This window comes from Curcuma longa, chromosome 5 (assembly GCF_044706935.1).
Source record: "Curcuma longa cultivar G26 ecotype Majalengka, Jawa Barat chromosome 5, ITB_CL_G26_1.1, whole genome shotgun sequence".
NCBI classification, from domain to species: domain Eukaryota; kingdom Viridiplantae; phylum Streptophyta; class Magnoliopsida; order Zingiberales; family Zingiberaceae; genus Curcuma; species Curcuma longa.
Genome location: NC_133865.1, coordinates 11,690,757 through 11,705,470, shown reverse-complemented (window position 1 = coordinate 11,705,470; position 14,714 = coordinate 11,690,757). Strand labels below are relative to the sequence as shown.

The window sequence follows — 14,714 nt, the reverse complement described above, 5'->3', positions numbered from 1 at the left end:
TAGAACAGGATAGGAGCTTCATTCAGCAGAGTTCATCAATAATTTACGAGTCCATTTTCAGTGTCAAAAATATTACAAAATCAAACTGCATAAATGTTATCTGTCAGGAGTTCAAAATGATACCATACTATCAAAGTGTCAATCTAACTGCAAATGAACTTATCAGAATATCACCGTGCAATCCTTTGGGCAAACTGGTGATTGTCTCGTACATTGATAAATCTAGCACAGAAATGTCTCCCTTCCCAACTCTTTTATTTGAAATTTATTCAAAACGCCCTCTGACTGAGCAGAGTCGTAGTGGCATGAAAACAAGCAAAGCTAACGGCTGAAGTTTGTGGAAAGAAATATGCAACTCAATGATTGGAACTGATCAAGTTTCTGATGACAAATGGAAGAATTCCTCCATGATTGAAGTATGCCAGCTCCACCTGCAGAGCAATTCAAATACAAGATAAGAACCTTGAAGCATTTCAAGGAAGAGGAAATGCTGGTTTGGCTGCTAAGATACAAGCATAGTTCTTATTCAACAATAAACAATAACTTCTGCTAGTTATTCTTCAATCTATTTTCATCATGATAATTAAGTCTACTTTAAGTAGTGCTTTGATAGTTGAGTGCATCGTACGGCTTCAATTGAAACCATAAATTGAATTAGGATGCTAACATTCACAAAAGGAAAACTATGATCCACTTACGACACGCTGTTATAACAATTTCCACATACTAGAGTTAAGTATTGGTATAGAAGTTAATTTCTGAACCACTTAAGGCATAGAGGCCTATATCATACTTGTTAAACTCAATTGCTTTTGATAATGATTGCCTATAGTTGAATTGGGATAAGTAAGAGCCAATCCAATTCTAGCCAATATCTCAGACGTCTAAGGGAGATCAGAATGGTGAAAAATAGCTAGTAGTCGTTGGTATTTCGCTAGAAATTGACAGAAATGCATGAGAATGAGGAGTAAAAAGTAATTTTCTTCAAAACTTAGTGGATTCCAATAAGATCAAATGAGAACTTGATTTTGAGAAAATCTGAAGATTGCTGAAGCCTTCAGCGGCTGCAACAGTCTGATTCAGCATGAAGCAAAGAAGATCCATAGCTTTACATCATGAATCATCTGTAGGTGCACCTCAAACTGTGCTTGAAGAACTCAAAGCATGAAGGTAAGGGATGAACTGACTGATTATTATATTAAGTGGGCATTTTTTGAGTTGTTAAGAAGAATATCAACACAGCCTTTGTTTCTCAAAAGAAGAATGATTCAATTCTCAAGCTTCTAATCCATCCATATCAACAAGGTTCATACAGCAATAACTCAGGTGAAGCTTATTATAAATTCATTAAGGTAGCAACTTAATATATTGCCAATAGCAAAGGCTTTAAGAGTCAGTATTACCTCAGTATCAAATCGAAGAATACATGTGAATGACTTCCCTGCATCTGTTACAACAGTAATGTCTTGTCCTGGTCTTATGTCACTTATGCTACTTGGAAGGTCTATTGTGTAACGCTCATGTCCAGTCAAACCCAGTGAATCAGCATCTTCACCAGGCTTGAAGCAGAGTGGGATTATACCCATTCCCACTAAATTGCTGCGATGGATCCTCTCAAAACTTTTAGCAATCACAGCTTTCACTCCCTAAAGAAAGAAAATAGAAAAATCATATGAAATTGTATACACTCACTGTAGCACGTGCACACATATATTTACATATTTTAAGACCACAATAAAGCCAAATATAGATGATGCATTATGTCAGTAGAAACATACCAACAACATTGGGCCCTTGGCAGCCCAATCACGTGAGCTTCCACTTCCATACTCTGCTCCAGCCAAAACTATGGTGTCATGCCCTTCAGCCTTGTATCTCTGAAAGAGCATTGGATGTACTCAAATCACTTCGTGTTATTTCTAAGTAATACTGAAGAAGTATAAATTGAGCTCAAAATTGGCATAAAAGGCTTCTTTATAAGGCCCTACCATCTTGTTTGTTCTAATGTCCAAACTATTAGAGGGGTTAACTACTTGAATCTTTTCCTGTCATGGTATCTTGAATTGGAATTTTTGAGTTGAATGCAAAGAAAAGGCCATGAAATTGTAACATTATTAATTAAATAAAAGCACAACTACTATCAAAAACAATTTTAATGCAGCAAATACACAGATGAATACCAATTTGCCTTTAACAAGAAAATAATCTGCTAATCATTTAGTGTAGTACTAAATTTCACTGTGAAACTAGCTTCAATTACAGTCATTAGCATATATTTGAATTCACGAAAAAGTCATACAAGATATACAATTTTAGTGGCAATAATATGGGATCAAAATCATAAATGTAACCTGTAACAATAAGAAGCCAAAAAGGAAATGGTTATTCAATATTGAAAGTGCCTTTTTTACATTCAACAAAGTTCAGAATCTTCATCTTAAACTTAACACATTTAAAAGGCAACTAGACTAGGTACTCCAGTCCTAGTTGAGCATTAAACTTATTATTTGGATAAAAATATTGAAATTAAAATCTAAACTATATGAACGAGTGGAATTACCATTGCTGCGTCAAAAACATAGAGTTTATCCCCCGTTGGAATATGAATCGTCTTTGGCCCCACTTCTCCATTGAGGAATTTATTGACAAGACGAATGTTTGCAAATGTTCCCCTTGCCATGATTTCATCATTGCCACGCCGGCTTCCATATGAATTGAAATCCTTGCGGTCTATACCACGTTCAAGAAGGTATTTTGCGGCAGGACTATCCTTGTGAATGCTACCAGCTGGTGAAATGTGATCTGTTGTGATGCTGTCGCCAAAGTTCAATAAGCAATATGCATTCTTCACTCCATGAGAGCCAGGTGGAGCCATAGTCATGTCCTTAAAATATGGTGGTTCATGAATGTAAGTAGACTTTGGATCCCATGAATAAAGGGTGGTCACTGGGACAGTCAGCTGATTCCACATAGGGTTGCCGTTTGTAATTGATTCATAAGTACTTCGGAACATTTCAGGCAACACACTCAATTGCACAACCTATAAAAATTTTTCCAGAATTAGTTACCAAAATTATCCAAGGAGTTCACTAAGCAACAAAGATTCTAGTCCATGGTGTTTGGAGAGAAAGTATCATAGAAGTGAAAGAAAATTTGCTAAGATGACTAGAGAGGTCAAAAAAATCATAAATTTGTCCATGATTACGAGACAATTTTCCAAGATATAAACTGATAATAGTGTCAATAGATGAGCATATGAAAGCATACAGCATCAATCAATGTGTGCAACTAATTGACAGCCCATGTATCTTACATTGCAATTAGCTCTATATGATATGATATGTTGATAGAGACACTAGTCATTCAAATTATCTTACCAAAGAAAGGTCATTCAAATAACTTCAAATTACTTTTCTTTGGTTACATCTCAATGTGACTCAACTATCTTAGTAATCCCCGAATATTCATCTCAACACTCTCATCTCTGCAAGAGTTAGCTTGTTTCTTTATTGTGTTATACTGCTGCTCTTGTGGCATAACTGCAATTTACAAACAAAATAACTCTACATGAACCTATAATATTTTTATTCAATTTAAGTTACATATGAAAATCACACAAGACGCAAATGATCCTCTACATTTTAATTAACCAAACATTTATCCTTTGAAAATGGTATCCTCCACAATCTTCCTTTGGTGTTAAAGCAGATCTATAATATCAAAACTCTTGCAAAATATCAACTTAACCCTATTTACTTTCTTAATATCTAGTTTTACTTAGCTTAGACCTTCAGCTGCTCTGCAACTCTAGTTTGACTTATCCTAGCTAAACTCTTATCAATTAACACAAGATCATTTACCGACAGCATAAACAAGGAGGTTTTGTCTGGATATAACAAGCTCATCATTACTACTTTAAAAAATAAAGACATACAAGTGACATAGACTTATAGTCATAAGAATCAATTGTCCTGGTTATTAATAGTTATCGCACTAGTAACTACATCATCATAAATATTCTTTATTGTATGTGTAATTACTAGATACTGTTTTTCTTTCTAAAATCCCATCACAGTAATTGTATAGGATCTGGATCCCTTCCGTCAGTTTTTCCCACATCAAATGCAAACTATGTGCAATCATATGAAAGATGAAGGCAATCCAATTATCTACCTTAGCAATCTCTTCAGTGGATGGCCATATATCCTTGAAATATATGTTTTTCCCATCCTTCCCTGTGCCAATTGGTTCTTTCTCAAAATCAATGTCAACCTGAAAAATAACTTGCAAGGTAAGATAAAATATTAAATAAGAAAAACTAACATTCTGTATATTCAGATACAAAAATATCGGACTTTCTTTGTCATTTAGATAAGTAAAAACATCCTGTATATTCAGATAAATAAATTTCAGACTTCCCTTGTCATCTCGATATAGTATATGGAAACTTGCTTCAATTATAAGATGTATCATTTTGCCAGCACTGTTATGTGTATCCTATGTGAACAAGGCTACCTAATGGGCAAATAATTTTCATTTGTGTAGCTTCATCTCATATCATTGAAGATTTTCATATCATTGAAGAATACAAACAATTGACCATTTTTGAGAAGTTCCCTGGACTGTCATTTATTTTCCCAGCAAAGGATATAGTCTGATGGATCTAGTCTTGATTCACATGTTTGATCCATGAAATAATGGATAATGTTTCATTTTCTAAGCATTATGTTATATTGGTCCAAATTTTTTCCTTTAATAAACAAAAGCAATAAAGACCTTCCTGATAGATTATGTCCAAACTTGGTAATAGGGAAGAAAATAATAATGACATAGACATTATATTTAAATGTGCATGTTCCCATATATCATTTGATATGTGAAAAAGCTACAGAAACGTTTTTCTTTACTACTATAAGCATTTTAACAATATTTTTTACTGATTCACATTCTACAACACTGGAATTAGTGAAAGTTGGTGAATACACTAACAAGAAATGCTACTAATAAAAAGAAGAAAAAAAAATAATAATGACAAATAGTTAGCAGTGGGTATAAAATTTATTTCCAGATGTGAAAGGATTGTATTTAGACTTATGTTCCCATATATCATTTGATATGTGAAATGATATTGTATTGCTACAGAAACGTTTTTCTTTACTACTATAAGCATTTTAACAATATTTTTTACTGCATTCTACAACACTGGAATTAGTGAAAGTTGGTGAATACACTAACAAGAAATGCTACTAATAAAAAGAAGAACAAAAAAATACCGTTCCAGCAAGCGATATGCTACAACTAATGGAGGTGAGGCCAAATAGTTAGCTCGTGTTAGTGGGTGGACGCGCCCCTCAAAATTTCTATTTCCAGAAAGTACAGCAGCAGCGACAACATCTATTATAAGAAAGGATTGTATTTAGACTTAAACATATAGATAGAGAAAACACGAGTACCATGTCCTCATCCTGTCAATCATCCAATTAAATTCAACTCACCGTTATCTGAAATTGCAGCAGCAACAGACTCATCAAGGTCCCCAGAATTCCCAATACAAGTTGTGCAACCATACCCGACAATATGGAATCCTTGCTGATTTAAATACCCTTGAAGGCCACTACATTTATACACAAATTTCATCAATACTCAAGAAACATAAAAAAGGGCCACTACGTTTATACACAAATTTCATCAATACTCAGGAAACATAAAAATGCAGCTGAGAAAGCCAACTAATCCAATCAGTAATACCTCTTGAGCAAATACTTGGTGACAACTCCAGAACCTGGGGCAAGGCTTGTTTTCACCCAAGGCTTAACCTTAAAATTAAGGCAGAAAATTCATCAAATGAACATTGCAGCTACCACAAAAACACAGTTGTGCAAGGCATGAGATATGATGAGAGCACTGAAACAGTGCAACACACAGCAACAACAACAAACTATCGTCTTATTCAAATTCACAATATTGTTACATAATTTAAGTTAGCTATCAAGCTTCCACCTTTTCCTTTCAGAAAAAATATTTGAAGAAAAAGGCATATTTCTCCCATTATCAACTAACCTGAAGGCCCAATTCACACGCCTTCTTTGCAACAAGACCAGCACCAAGCATGACACTTGGATTTGATGTGTTTGTGCAGCTTGTTATTGCCGCTATGACAACACTACCATGCTTGAGCTCTGCAGGTTGTCCATGAAAGTCAAACTTCACAATTTTTTCTTGTGATTCCTTGGGCACTGCAAATCCCTGCAACAGCAGCACTTGGTTAGCAACTAATAAAAAAGAATAAGAACTAAACAATAATCAAGTTAACAGCTGGAGGTAATTTGCAATTGGTCATAATCAGTATGATGACAGTGATTGTGCTGTAAAATAGGGCATTAATGAGACACTTCCAACTCCAAATACTAATAGGTTGCTAAAACTTAAATAATTGAACTTCAAAAACTATAGGCAACAATTTCTTCTTTTTCAGTGTTGCAATTTATTCTTTTAAAAAATATACTAGCTGTCATCTACTTCAGCACTTAACCTAAAAATTTTGTTGGAAATTGATGCCAGAAACTGTTAAATGAAATAATGAAAGTGAAAAGAACCTACGTAAAAAAGAAAAAAAAAAGGACGGGAAGCAAAGAACAAATATAAATGCATATTGCGCTTCAGCAGTAAATTACTTAGCAAAGGTTGTCCATGATCTTGCTAAATGATGGAACTAGCAACTATCCACTATCCAGGAAACAAATCAAATTAGTATCCACTGCTCAGTCCAACAAGGACTCTCACCTTGAATCCAACTTTGTTGCCCAGACAAGAATGCCAATCTGCTTTCATCTCTTTTAAAGGTACACGATCATGAGGTCTATCATGATTGGTATAGAAAAAGGTGATTTTTAAAAGAAAAAAAAAAGAATAGATAGCAAGGAAGGGTTAAAAAAACAACAGAAATCTACCTTTTAGGGCCTGAAATGCAGGGCTCAACATCTGCAAGGTTTAATTCTAGATAAGATGAATAAACTCTTTCCTTCTGAGGCTGCTCAGACAGTCAAACAAAAACAATTTTGCATGCATCAGCAATTGGTTTGATTACACAATGGAAGTATTTAGTCTCTTACCTCATTATAGTCAACAAACATTTTGTTTGCACGCAAATAGGCCTCAATCATAGACACCTGTGGAATGAGAGTTTAGTAAGATGTCTTTGATTCAAAGTCAAATAAAGAGAACAATCTTCTGCATCAATATCAAACTAACTAAAGTGACCCACCATAGCAACCATTGTTCTTAAAATAAGTTATGTGGCTACATAAGCACCCAAATATGCATATATAGTGCTTCACCACAACATATGAATATGGCATAATGTGACCTATATTGTTTGAATTCCAACTTAACTCGCTTGGACCAACTTAGTTTTTTTTACACTAGAGATCTTTAAATTCATTTGAGTATCACACAATGCTTACTGAACTTCAATATCCACTCAGTGAGCCACCTGATAAATCCATAATCCCATTAAAGGCCGTCCACTTTCATGAAATTTGCATTCCTATCAATTCATTATTAGATCAGACTAGGTAGGAGTAATATGCATTTCTGTGCAGGTAAGAGTGATATGCATTTCTGTGCCAATGAAAGGATATTAATAACCAATATAATCATGTGGCAACATTATTTCCAATGCAAACAATTATAAGCTTCTTGCTTAAGTATACTTACAGTTTCATCACTTCTTCCTGTCAACTTAAGATATTGCAGGGTCACATGATCCACAGGGAAGAAGCCCATAGTTGCTCCATATTCAGGTGACATATTAGCAATTGTTGCCCTATCAGCCAATGATAACTCACCCATACCTTCACCTGTAGTATCAAACCAAAATAGTTTAACAGAAAAGTCAAGGATATAATTTTTAACATTCCCATGAAAGTCAAGATGTGTTACCATAGAACTCGACGAACTTGCCAACAACTCCATGCTTCCTCAGCATTTGGGTGACAGTTAAAACCAAGTCTGTTGCTGTGACACCATTCTGTAGTTTCCCTGTCAACTTAAAACCTACTACACCAGGCAAGACCATACTCATGGGCTGAAAATACAAGAACACATTAATACAGTATCAAAATGTGTTTATTGGGGAAAGAAAAGGCTATGCACTATACAGTACCCAATAGATTTTATTAGAATTTTTATCAATACTAACAATAAATCAGAATTTGTACTGATTTCTATATACTATTACAATAGAAAAATTAACTGGAACTCTGGAAGTGCTCAAATTGTTAAAAATTAACAAGAACTTTACATGAATGCTTGTAGAAGACAAAATATAATGCCTAAAACTAGAGATGTTAAAAAAAACTAAAGGTGGAATAGTCAATAAACTCCTATAGTTTTAGTCCAAGGCGTCAAATGCTATTAACTGAGCCTTTCATAACCAAGTGCAAAAAGATAGAAAAACAAAACAGATACCAAAATCAAAAGGGTTTGCAGAAACACAGCATAAACAACGCATTTTTATTATAATATAAAATGCTATATGGACGGAAAACATGAATTCCTATAGTTCTTTTAGCAGTAAGAATACTCTTTAATAGTCAAAATGCAAAAAACACAAGTGTCAATGGATGAGGCCTTAAAATCAACTGAAAAAATACCCAAAAAAGGAAATGGATGAATTTGATCAAAACACGAATATGAAACATATCCAATTTGTTACAATTTACTTAACTCAATACCACTACATAGTCATGCAGAATGGAGAACATTTTTTTAAAAAATGAAAAAATGTACAAACTTGTTAAGGTTTAAAATTCTTGGAAGAGAAGCATTCTTCATGCAATAAATTATATCTCCAAACAAAATTATTCTCCAAAATATAAAACCATCCAGACATAGGTTGGGCAAACTTGATTTAATTGATAATTATTTTTAAATATGACTTAGTTGTATTTAGTCTGTTAGAAATTCAACTTCACAAGTTATTGTTGGGTATAAAAATTGTGTTTTTCCTGCACAAGAAAGAAATGGTTTCTTATGAAAAAGGAATTGCAATCTGGACTTTTATCCTCCATCAATAAGTTGATTTCTTTACATGCTTCTTGTTGAGATAATGGTAGAGCCCGTGCTCTAAGTAAATATAATTCCAAACAGTTTAAAATACGAGTGACCAAGAATGATCCTAGTAGAAATTAACATTCAGGGAATGCAGTAACAGAAGTATGTTTTTTATTGCTGGAAGTTTGTAGGCAATACTCCTGCTGTTAGTACGTAGTGCAGCATCTATTGCTAACAATAGGTATTTGTCCTTGTTTTGATTTCCTTCTGAAAAAGCATAACATCCTTAATTGCTCTACATGGAGGTATATTGTTGAGTGTGAGAACATCATTCATTAGATTGCATAGCACAAGATAACTTGCCTGAAGAAGACATAGGTACAAAACATAGATGAATTTTTTAATATATTTGAAACTTTATAGAAGAATTATTGAGAAAAAAATTAAAAATTGTTGAAGCTAGAGGCTCCATTCCCATTGATGCCACATGTACAAATGCAATATAGTTCATTATAAAAATAAATACAAATTAGTCTATTTCATTCCAGCTGGAGATTTTGAGATAAGTGGTTAGCCAGTCACCTTTAACATGATTGAGGTTTGGGATGGCCATTGGTCCCACATAGCAAGTACAGTAGTTTGTTATAAAAATAAATATAAGTTAGCCTCATTCCATCCGGCTAATTCATTTGGAATAAGCCATTAGCCAATCAATTTTGACATGGATGAGGTTTTGGATTCAAATTTTACCTGTGTCAAAAAAAAAGCTTGTGCTTTTAAGTCATGATGCGCATGAGGAAACACATTGAAGCTAGGAAGCTCCATGTCCATTAATCCCACATGGATAAGTGTAATAGTCCATTTTAAATATAAATATAAATTAATGTATTTCCTAGTAGTTTGAGTTTTTCAGATAAGTGGTTAACTAATCAAGTTTAACAAAAATAAAGTAGAATTCACATTTTTAAAATAACACTCCTATATATATAAGTGTTGTCAAAGTAGGGTTAGAAAGCAACAATGATCAAGTACATCTCAAGCACAAGAAATTGCTTGACATGTTGAATAGCTTGACAAATCAAAGGTACATTAGAGGGTTTGAGAAAACAACAAAAAGTCAGGTATATCTCAAGCTCAAGAAGTTGATTTGTATGTTAATTAATATTACCTGACCAAGCATAGCAGCCTCTGCCTCAATTCCTCCAACTCCCCAACCAGCTACCCCCAGTCCATCAATCATAGTAGTATGAGAATCAGTTCCTACCACACTATCAGGGTATAGAATACCATTGGTGTTAAAAACGACACGACCAAGATACTCTAGATTAACCTGGAATAGAACATGAAACATATGTGTGTGCAGTTAAAATAAAGACTACATTGTTCAATTGTGCCAAAAAAGGGGATCTAGGTTGTTTACTCAAACCACCTAGAGGTGTTGCCAAAAAGTTTTAACAAAAAAATCCAACCTGGTGAACAATGCCAGAACCAGGTGGAACCACCAGCATATTCTGGAAAGCAGTAGATCCCCACTTCAAGAAACCAAATCTTTCCTTGTTCCTTTGGAATTCAAGTTCCATATTCGCTTGCACTGCATTCTCAGATCTTGCTACATCAACCTGGACTGAATGATCAATTACAAGATCTACTGGAACCTGAAAGTGAAAGCAAATAATATCAACAGAAAATAACGCAGGTATGCACAAATGACAAATCATAATGCTCATCATAATGTCTATGGAAAGATTGATTATCATGATAAAGGATATACAAGAAGTGCAAGTTGAAAAGGTAAGAAAAGAAAAGGTTAGGCTGGATGTGAAAAGGCATCAATATTTCATGATAAAGAAAAATCAGTTATTTGCCAAATGTTGACTCAAAGGATAGAGATTAATACTTTTTGCAACTTCAGGTAGCATAATTTACCCTGAAATCCAGAACATTCAGAACCAACTTGCAATTGAAAATTAATCAACATATACAAGCAAGTCCGACTAACTTTGATTTAGATGAGAATTACATGGATAAGAATTGCAAGAGGGTAATCCAAGAGGAAATTCCATAGCCAGAAACTACTGCCAGTTATGAGATGTCAAACCATCTGAAGTACAATGACCTACCCAACATCAACCAAAGAGAAATTATTCTTAGAGAATGAGAAACAATGTAATCCAGCACGCACCAAGGGATTTATCTTGTTAGAATCACTACCCAACTTGTTCATGGCATCACGCATACAAGCAAGGTCAACAACCGCAGGGACACCAGTAAAATCCTGTCAAAATAATTTTAAAAAAAAAGTTATAGAAGACAACAAAAATCAGAAAGTAGGGTGCATATAACCTTGGCAAACCTGCAGAAGAACACGAGCAGGCTTAAAAGGAATCTCTACCAACTTTGGGGAAGTGTTCTCCCAATCAATTATCTTCTCTACATCTTTCTTAGTGACCTGAAAATTATCACAATTCCGGATAGCTGACTCCAAAAGGATTCTGATAGAGTACGGCAGTCTATCTGTCATCCAGAAAATGATTGGCTTTTTGTCAGACAGCAGTAACAAGATTTGACAACAAAGGCCTACAGATCAACCTATTGATAAGTTCCAATAATAACTCTATGAAGAGCCAAATTTTTTGAAAAAGGAAAGAACATTAAAAAAAGAAAATACTGTGCAAAGACAAAGAAAAAGATTAGATGATCAAAAGATAACTTAGAGAACAGATAAGCTGATATTTGATTTATTTATATATCTTAATCAGATCTTGCCAATCAACAAAGCCTTATAAAGTATCTTACTTGGATTAGAATACATAGTTTTTCTTAATAGACCAAACAAATCAGATAGATTAGTGGCAGTCATGTAAACTTGTATCCTGTAGCCCTAAATCAGTAACAATGTTTAGGTCTTCATTTCTATGCGTACAAAATACAAATTATAATTATCTACTAAATTAAGAACTATGTGGATTATATAATTGCTACTTGCTATATCCATTTTTTTTCTTTAATGATAAGCTGAAACCCCAAATAAAGGAGATATTGTTCTTCTAGCTATCTTTGTTTTATTATTAAGTCATAAATAAAAGTCAGAATTTGAAACTTGAAAACATCAGTATAAATTAAAATAGCTGCACATAATATCAAGGTATCAATCACTGACATATTTAACCAATAATACCTATTCTAGGATCATCTAAAGCAGGCAAACTGAAGTATTTGCCATATTCGCCGCCATTAGGCTTTGGAAGGCCCGTCAGGATACTATTGAAGGCATTTTCAGTAGCTGCATACAGAGAGAGAGAGGCATAAGAATACATCAGTTGACACAAAAATCATAAAATAATGATTTATAGTCAGTACTAATATATTAATTTCTTTGTTGATGTCATCAAAAGGATGTGCATGCAAAGTGCAAAAACAACCACGAAACAAAACGACAATTGGACAAAGTCATCCTATTCCCTAAGAAGATGTATAAATATTAGTTGAAGAATGCATGACCCTTTTGCATGGTCACATTCAATGACCAATCCTTCATAGATGTATGCCTAGATAGCACCAGTCATGCATCTTCTTACCAAGGAGATGCACTATTGTAGCATAAGAAGCATGGATTTCATCATTGAAGATTCCTCTAATATCAGACTCTTCATCTAAAACCCCATAACTGTATCAGATAGCATTCTGACATAAACAATATGACACTGACACTCTGATGGCACACCCAACAATCTGACACTGACGTTCTGTCAGAAAAATGCACTCCTATCAAAAGATTTATAACATGAGATGTCAGAAATAAAGATCCATATCCCGGTGGTTGTAGCCAAGTCTGAGTAAGATATACACGTTGTAATAAATATTTGGGAGCACCAACAATAAACAAATAGTAATGCAAATTCAACGATCTAGAGTGGCTTCAAATCAAACAGAGCAAATGGAAAAGAAATAGGTAAGTTCATAGAAAATCCAACATTGAATATTAGGAGAATTACTTGTACCAACATATATTCTTCCAAATTGATTTTGTATTAGGCACTGTAGATTTAAATATAGGGAATCCATCCCTAATATATGTTCAAACTTGAATGCATGACATTAAAATTAATATAACTATAACTAAGTTGATTGTTAGCACAAACATTATCCATAGTTTAGACTTGAAAATAAGTTGAATATAGTCCTATCTTCAAAAAAAAAGGGGATCTTAGATATAAGTAGCGATTTAAAATTCAAATTATAATAATCATGGTTAATGATATTTTAATCAGTTTAATGTAGAAACAAAATCCTTGTATCCAATCCCAACTAGGCGAGGCAAACACTGGTAGATGATGATGATGTTGAGATAGGAGCAGTTTGATAGTGATAATGATGATGATGTTAATCATGATTCTACAATAAATTATTGCACAAACCGATCAATGCATTTGCATGACAAAGGAATGTTGTCTTTATGGTGAAAAAAAATGCTAGTCCCTTATTACCAGTTGAAATCCAAGATATCTTGGTTATCCAATTTTGCAAAGTATGTGCATATGGAATTTCAACACTATATGGTGATACATGTAAACAACTGCATTGAGGCATAAGCTACTTGAAAAAAAATATTGTTGCGTGCCTAAACGGATGAAAAACTAGACCTTCCTAGGATCATAATAAAATATTCCTTTCAGAATCACGTCACAAATCTAAAAGTTCAAATATTTTGACTCGCAAAGTTGCATATCATTTCACCAGTCCGTTACGACCCAATTTCCAGTCGAAGTTTAATAGGATCCGCTGGCGGACCATTGTTTTTACTATTAAAATAAAATAATTGAAAATATCATAGTTAGATCACTTGCCCAACTGAAAAAATAAAATAAAATCCGACCACTTCAAAACTGCAAACAACCACCCGGTATCAAACTCCCCATTATGTGTAAGATTCTTCGGAACACCGATTAACCAAGTCAAAAGTTTCTTGCGGATAAAAGTAGTTTGCATACCGACAGTCGCCATCTTCCTATCGAACCGGTCAATCACGGCAGCGGAATTCCTGATCTGAACACTGGAAACGAACGGGGCACTCCCACCGGAACGCCAACCTGCGGTCAAGCCGATCCGCGATCTGGGGAAGAAAGAGCTGCAGGATCTCGAAAAGGCGACGGATCTCGCCGCGGAGGGCGACGACCGAAGCTTCGGCGGAGAAGCGAGGGATCTGAACAGGGACGGTGAAACGGACGACGAAAAGTGAAGGGCGGAAGGAGCAGGCGAAGGATGATGCGTACGGAAGAGTCCGAAGGACGCAGCTTTATACATGGCTCGGTTTGGTGGTAGCACATCAAGGCGTCGGGTGAGGTTAGGAAGGAAGACGCTTAAAGTACCCTAATAAATTCCATTTTTGCTAATTATTTTTTATTACGGCTAATCTCATTTTATTGCTGTTTTTAACAGAACGGTGCAAAGGAGAATTAAATTTTTAAAAAAATAATTTTAAATTGTTAGGCAACTAATGACATCCTAGCCCGTTTTATATGTTAATAATAATGATATGACTTTTTTTAATTAAATTTTTATTACAAAATTAAATAAATGTATTTAAATATTAAATTAACTCTTTTAAATGCATGCCGGTGTGCTCTTTTAATAATAGGCTCCTTCCTTACTAATAAGGA

The 14,714-nt window shown here is 34.3% G+C and overlaps 1 protein-coding gene across 1 annotated transcript; it reads right to left on the bottom strand.

Annotated features, from left to right (window-relative positions):
- Window positions 1-125: 125 nt before the first annotated feature.
- LOC141829045 (putative aconitate hydratase, cytoplasmic) lies at window positions 126-14,358 on the bottom strand. The gene is given in 21 exon segments (XM_074716463.1): window positions 126-431; window positions 1,404-1,646; window positions 1,779-1,877; window positions 2,561-3,040; window positions 4,174-4,272; window positions 5,274-5,287; window positions 5,290-5,394; window positions 5,496-5,614; window positions 5,749-5,816; window positions 6,061-6,246; window positions 6,784-6,859; window positions 6,951-7,030; window positions 7,113-7,169; window positions 7,717-7,859; window positions 7,942-8,086; window positions 10,223-10,384; window positions 10,524-10,709; window positions 11,237-11,329; window positions 11,408-11,568; window positions 12,233-12,337; window positions 14,046-14,358. Coding segments are annotated over 21 exon segments (3,009 nt in total). The 3' UTR covers window positions 126-356.
- Window positions 14,359-14,714: the final 356 nt, after the last annotated feature.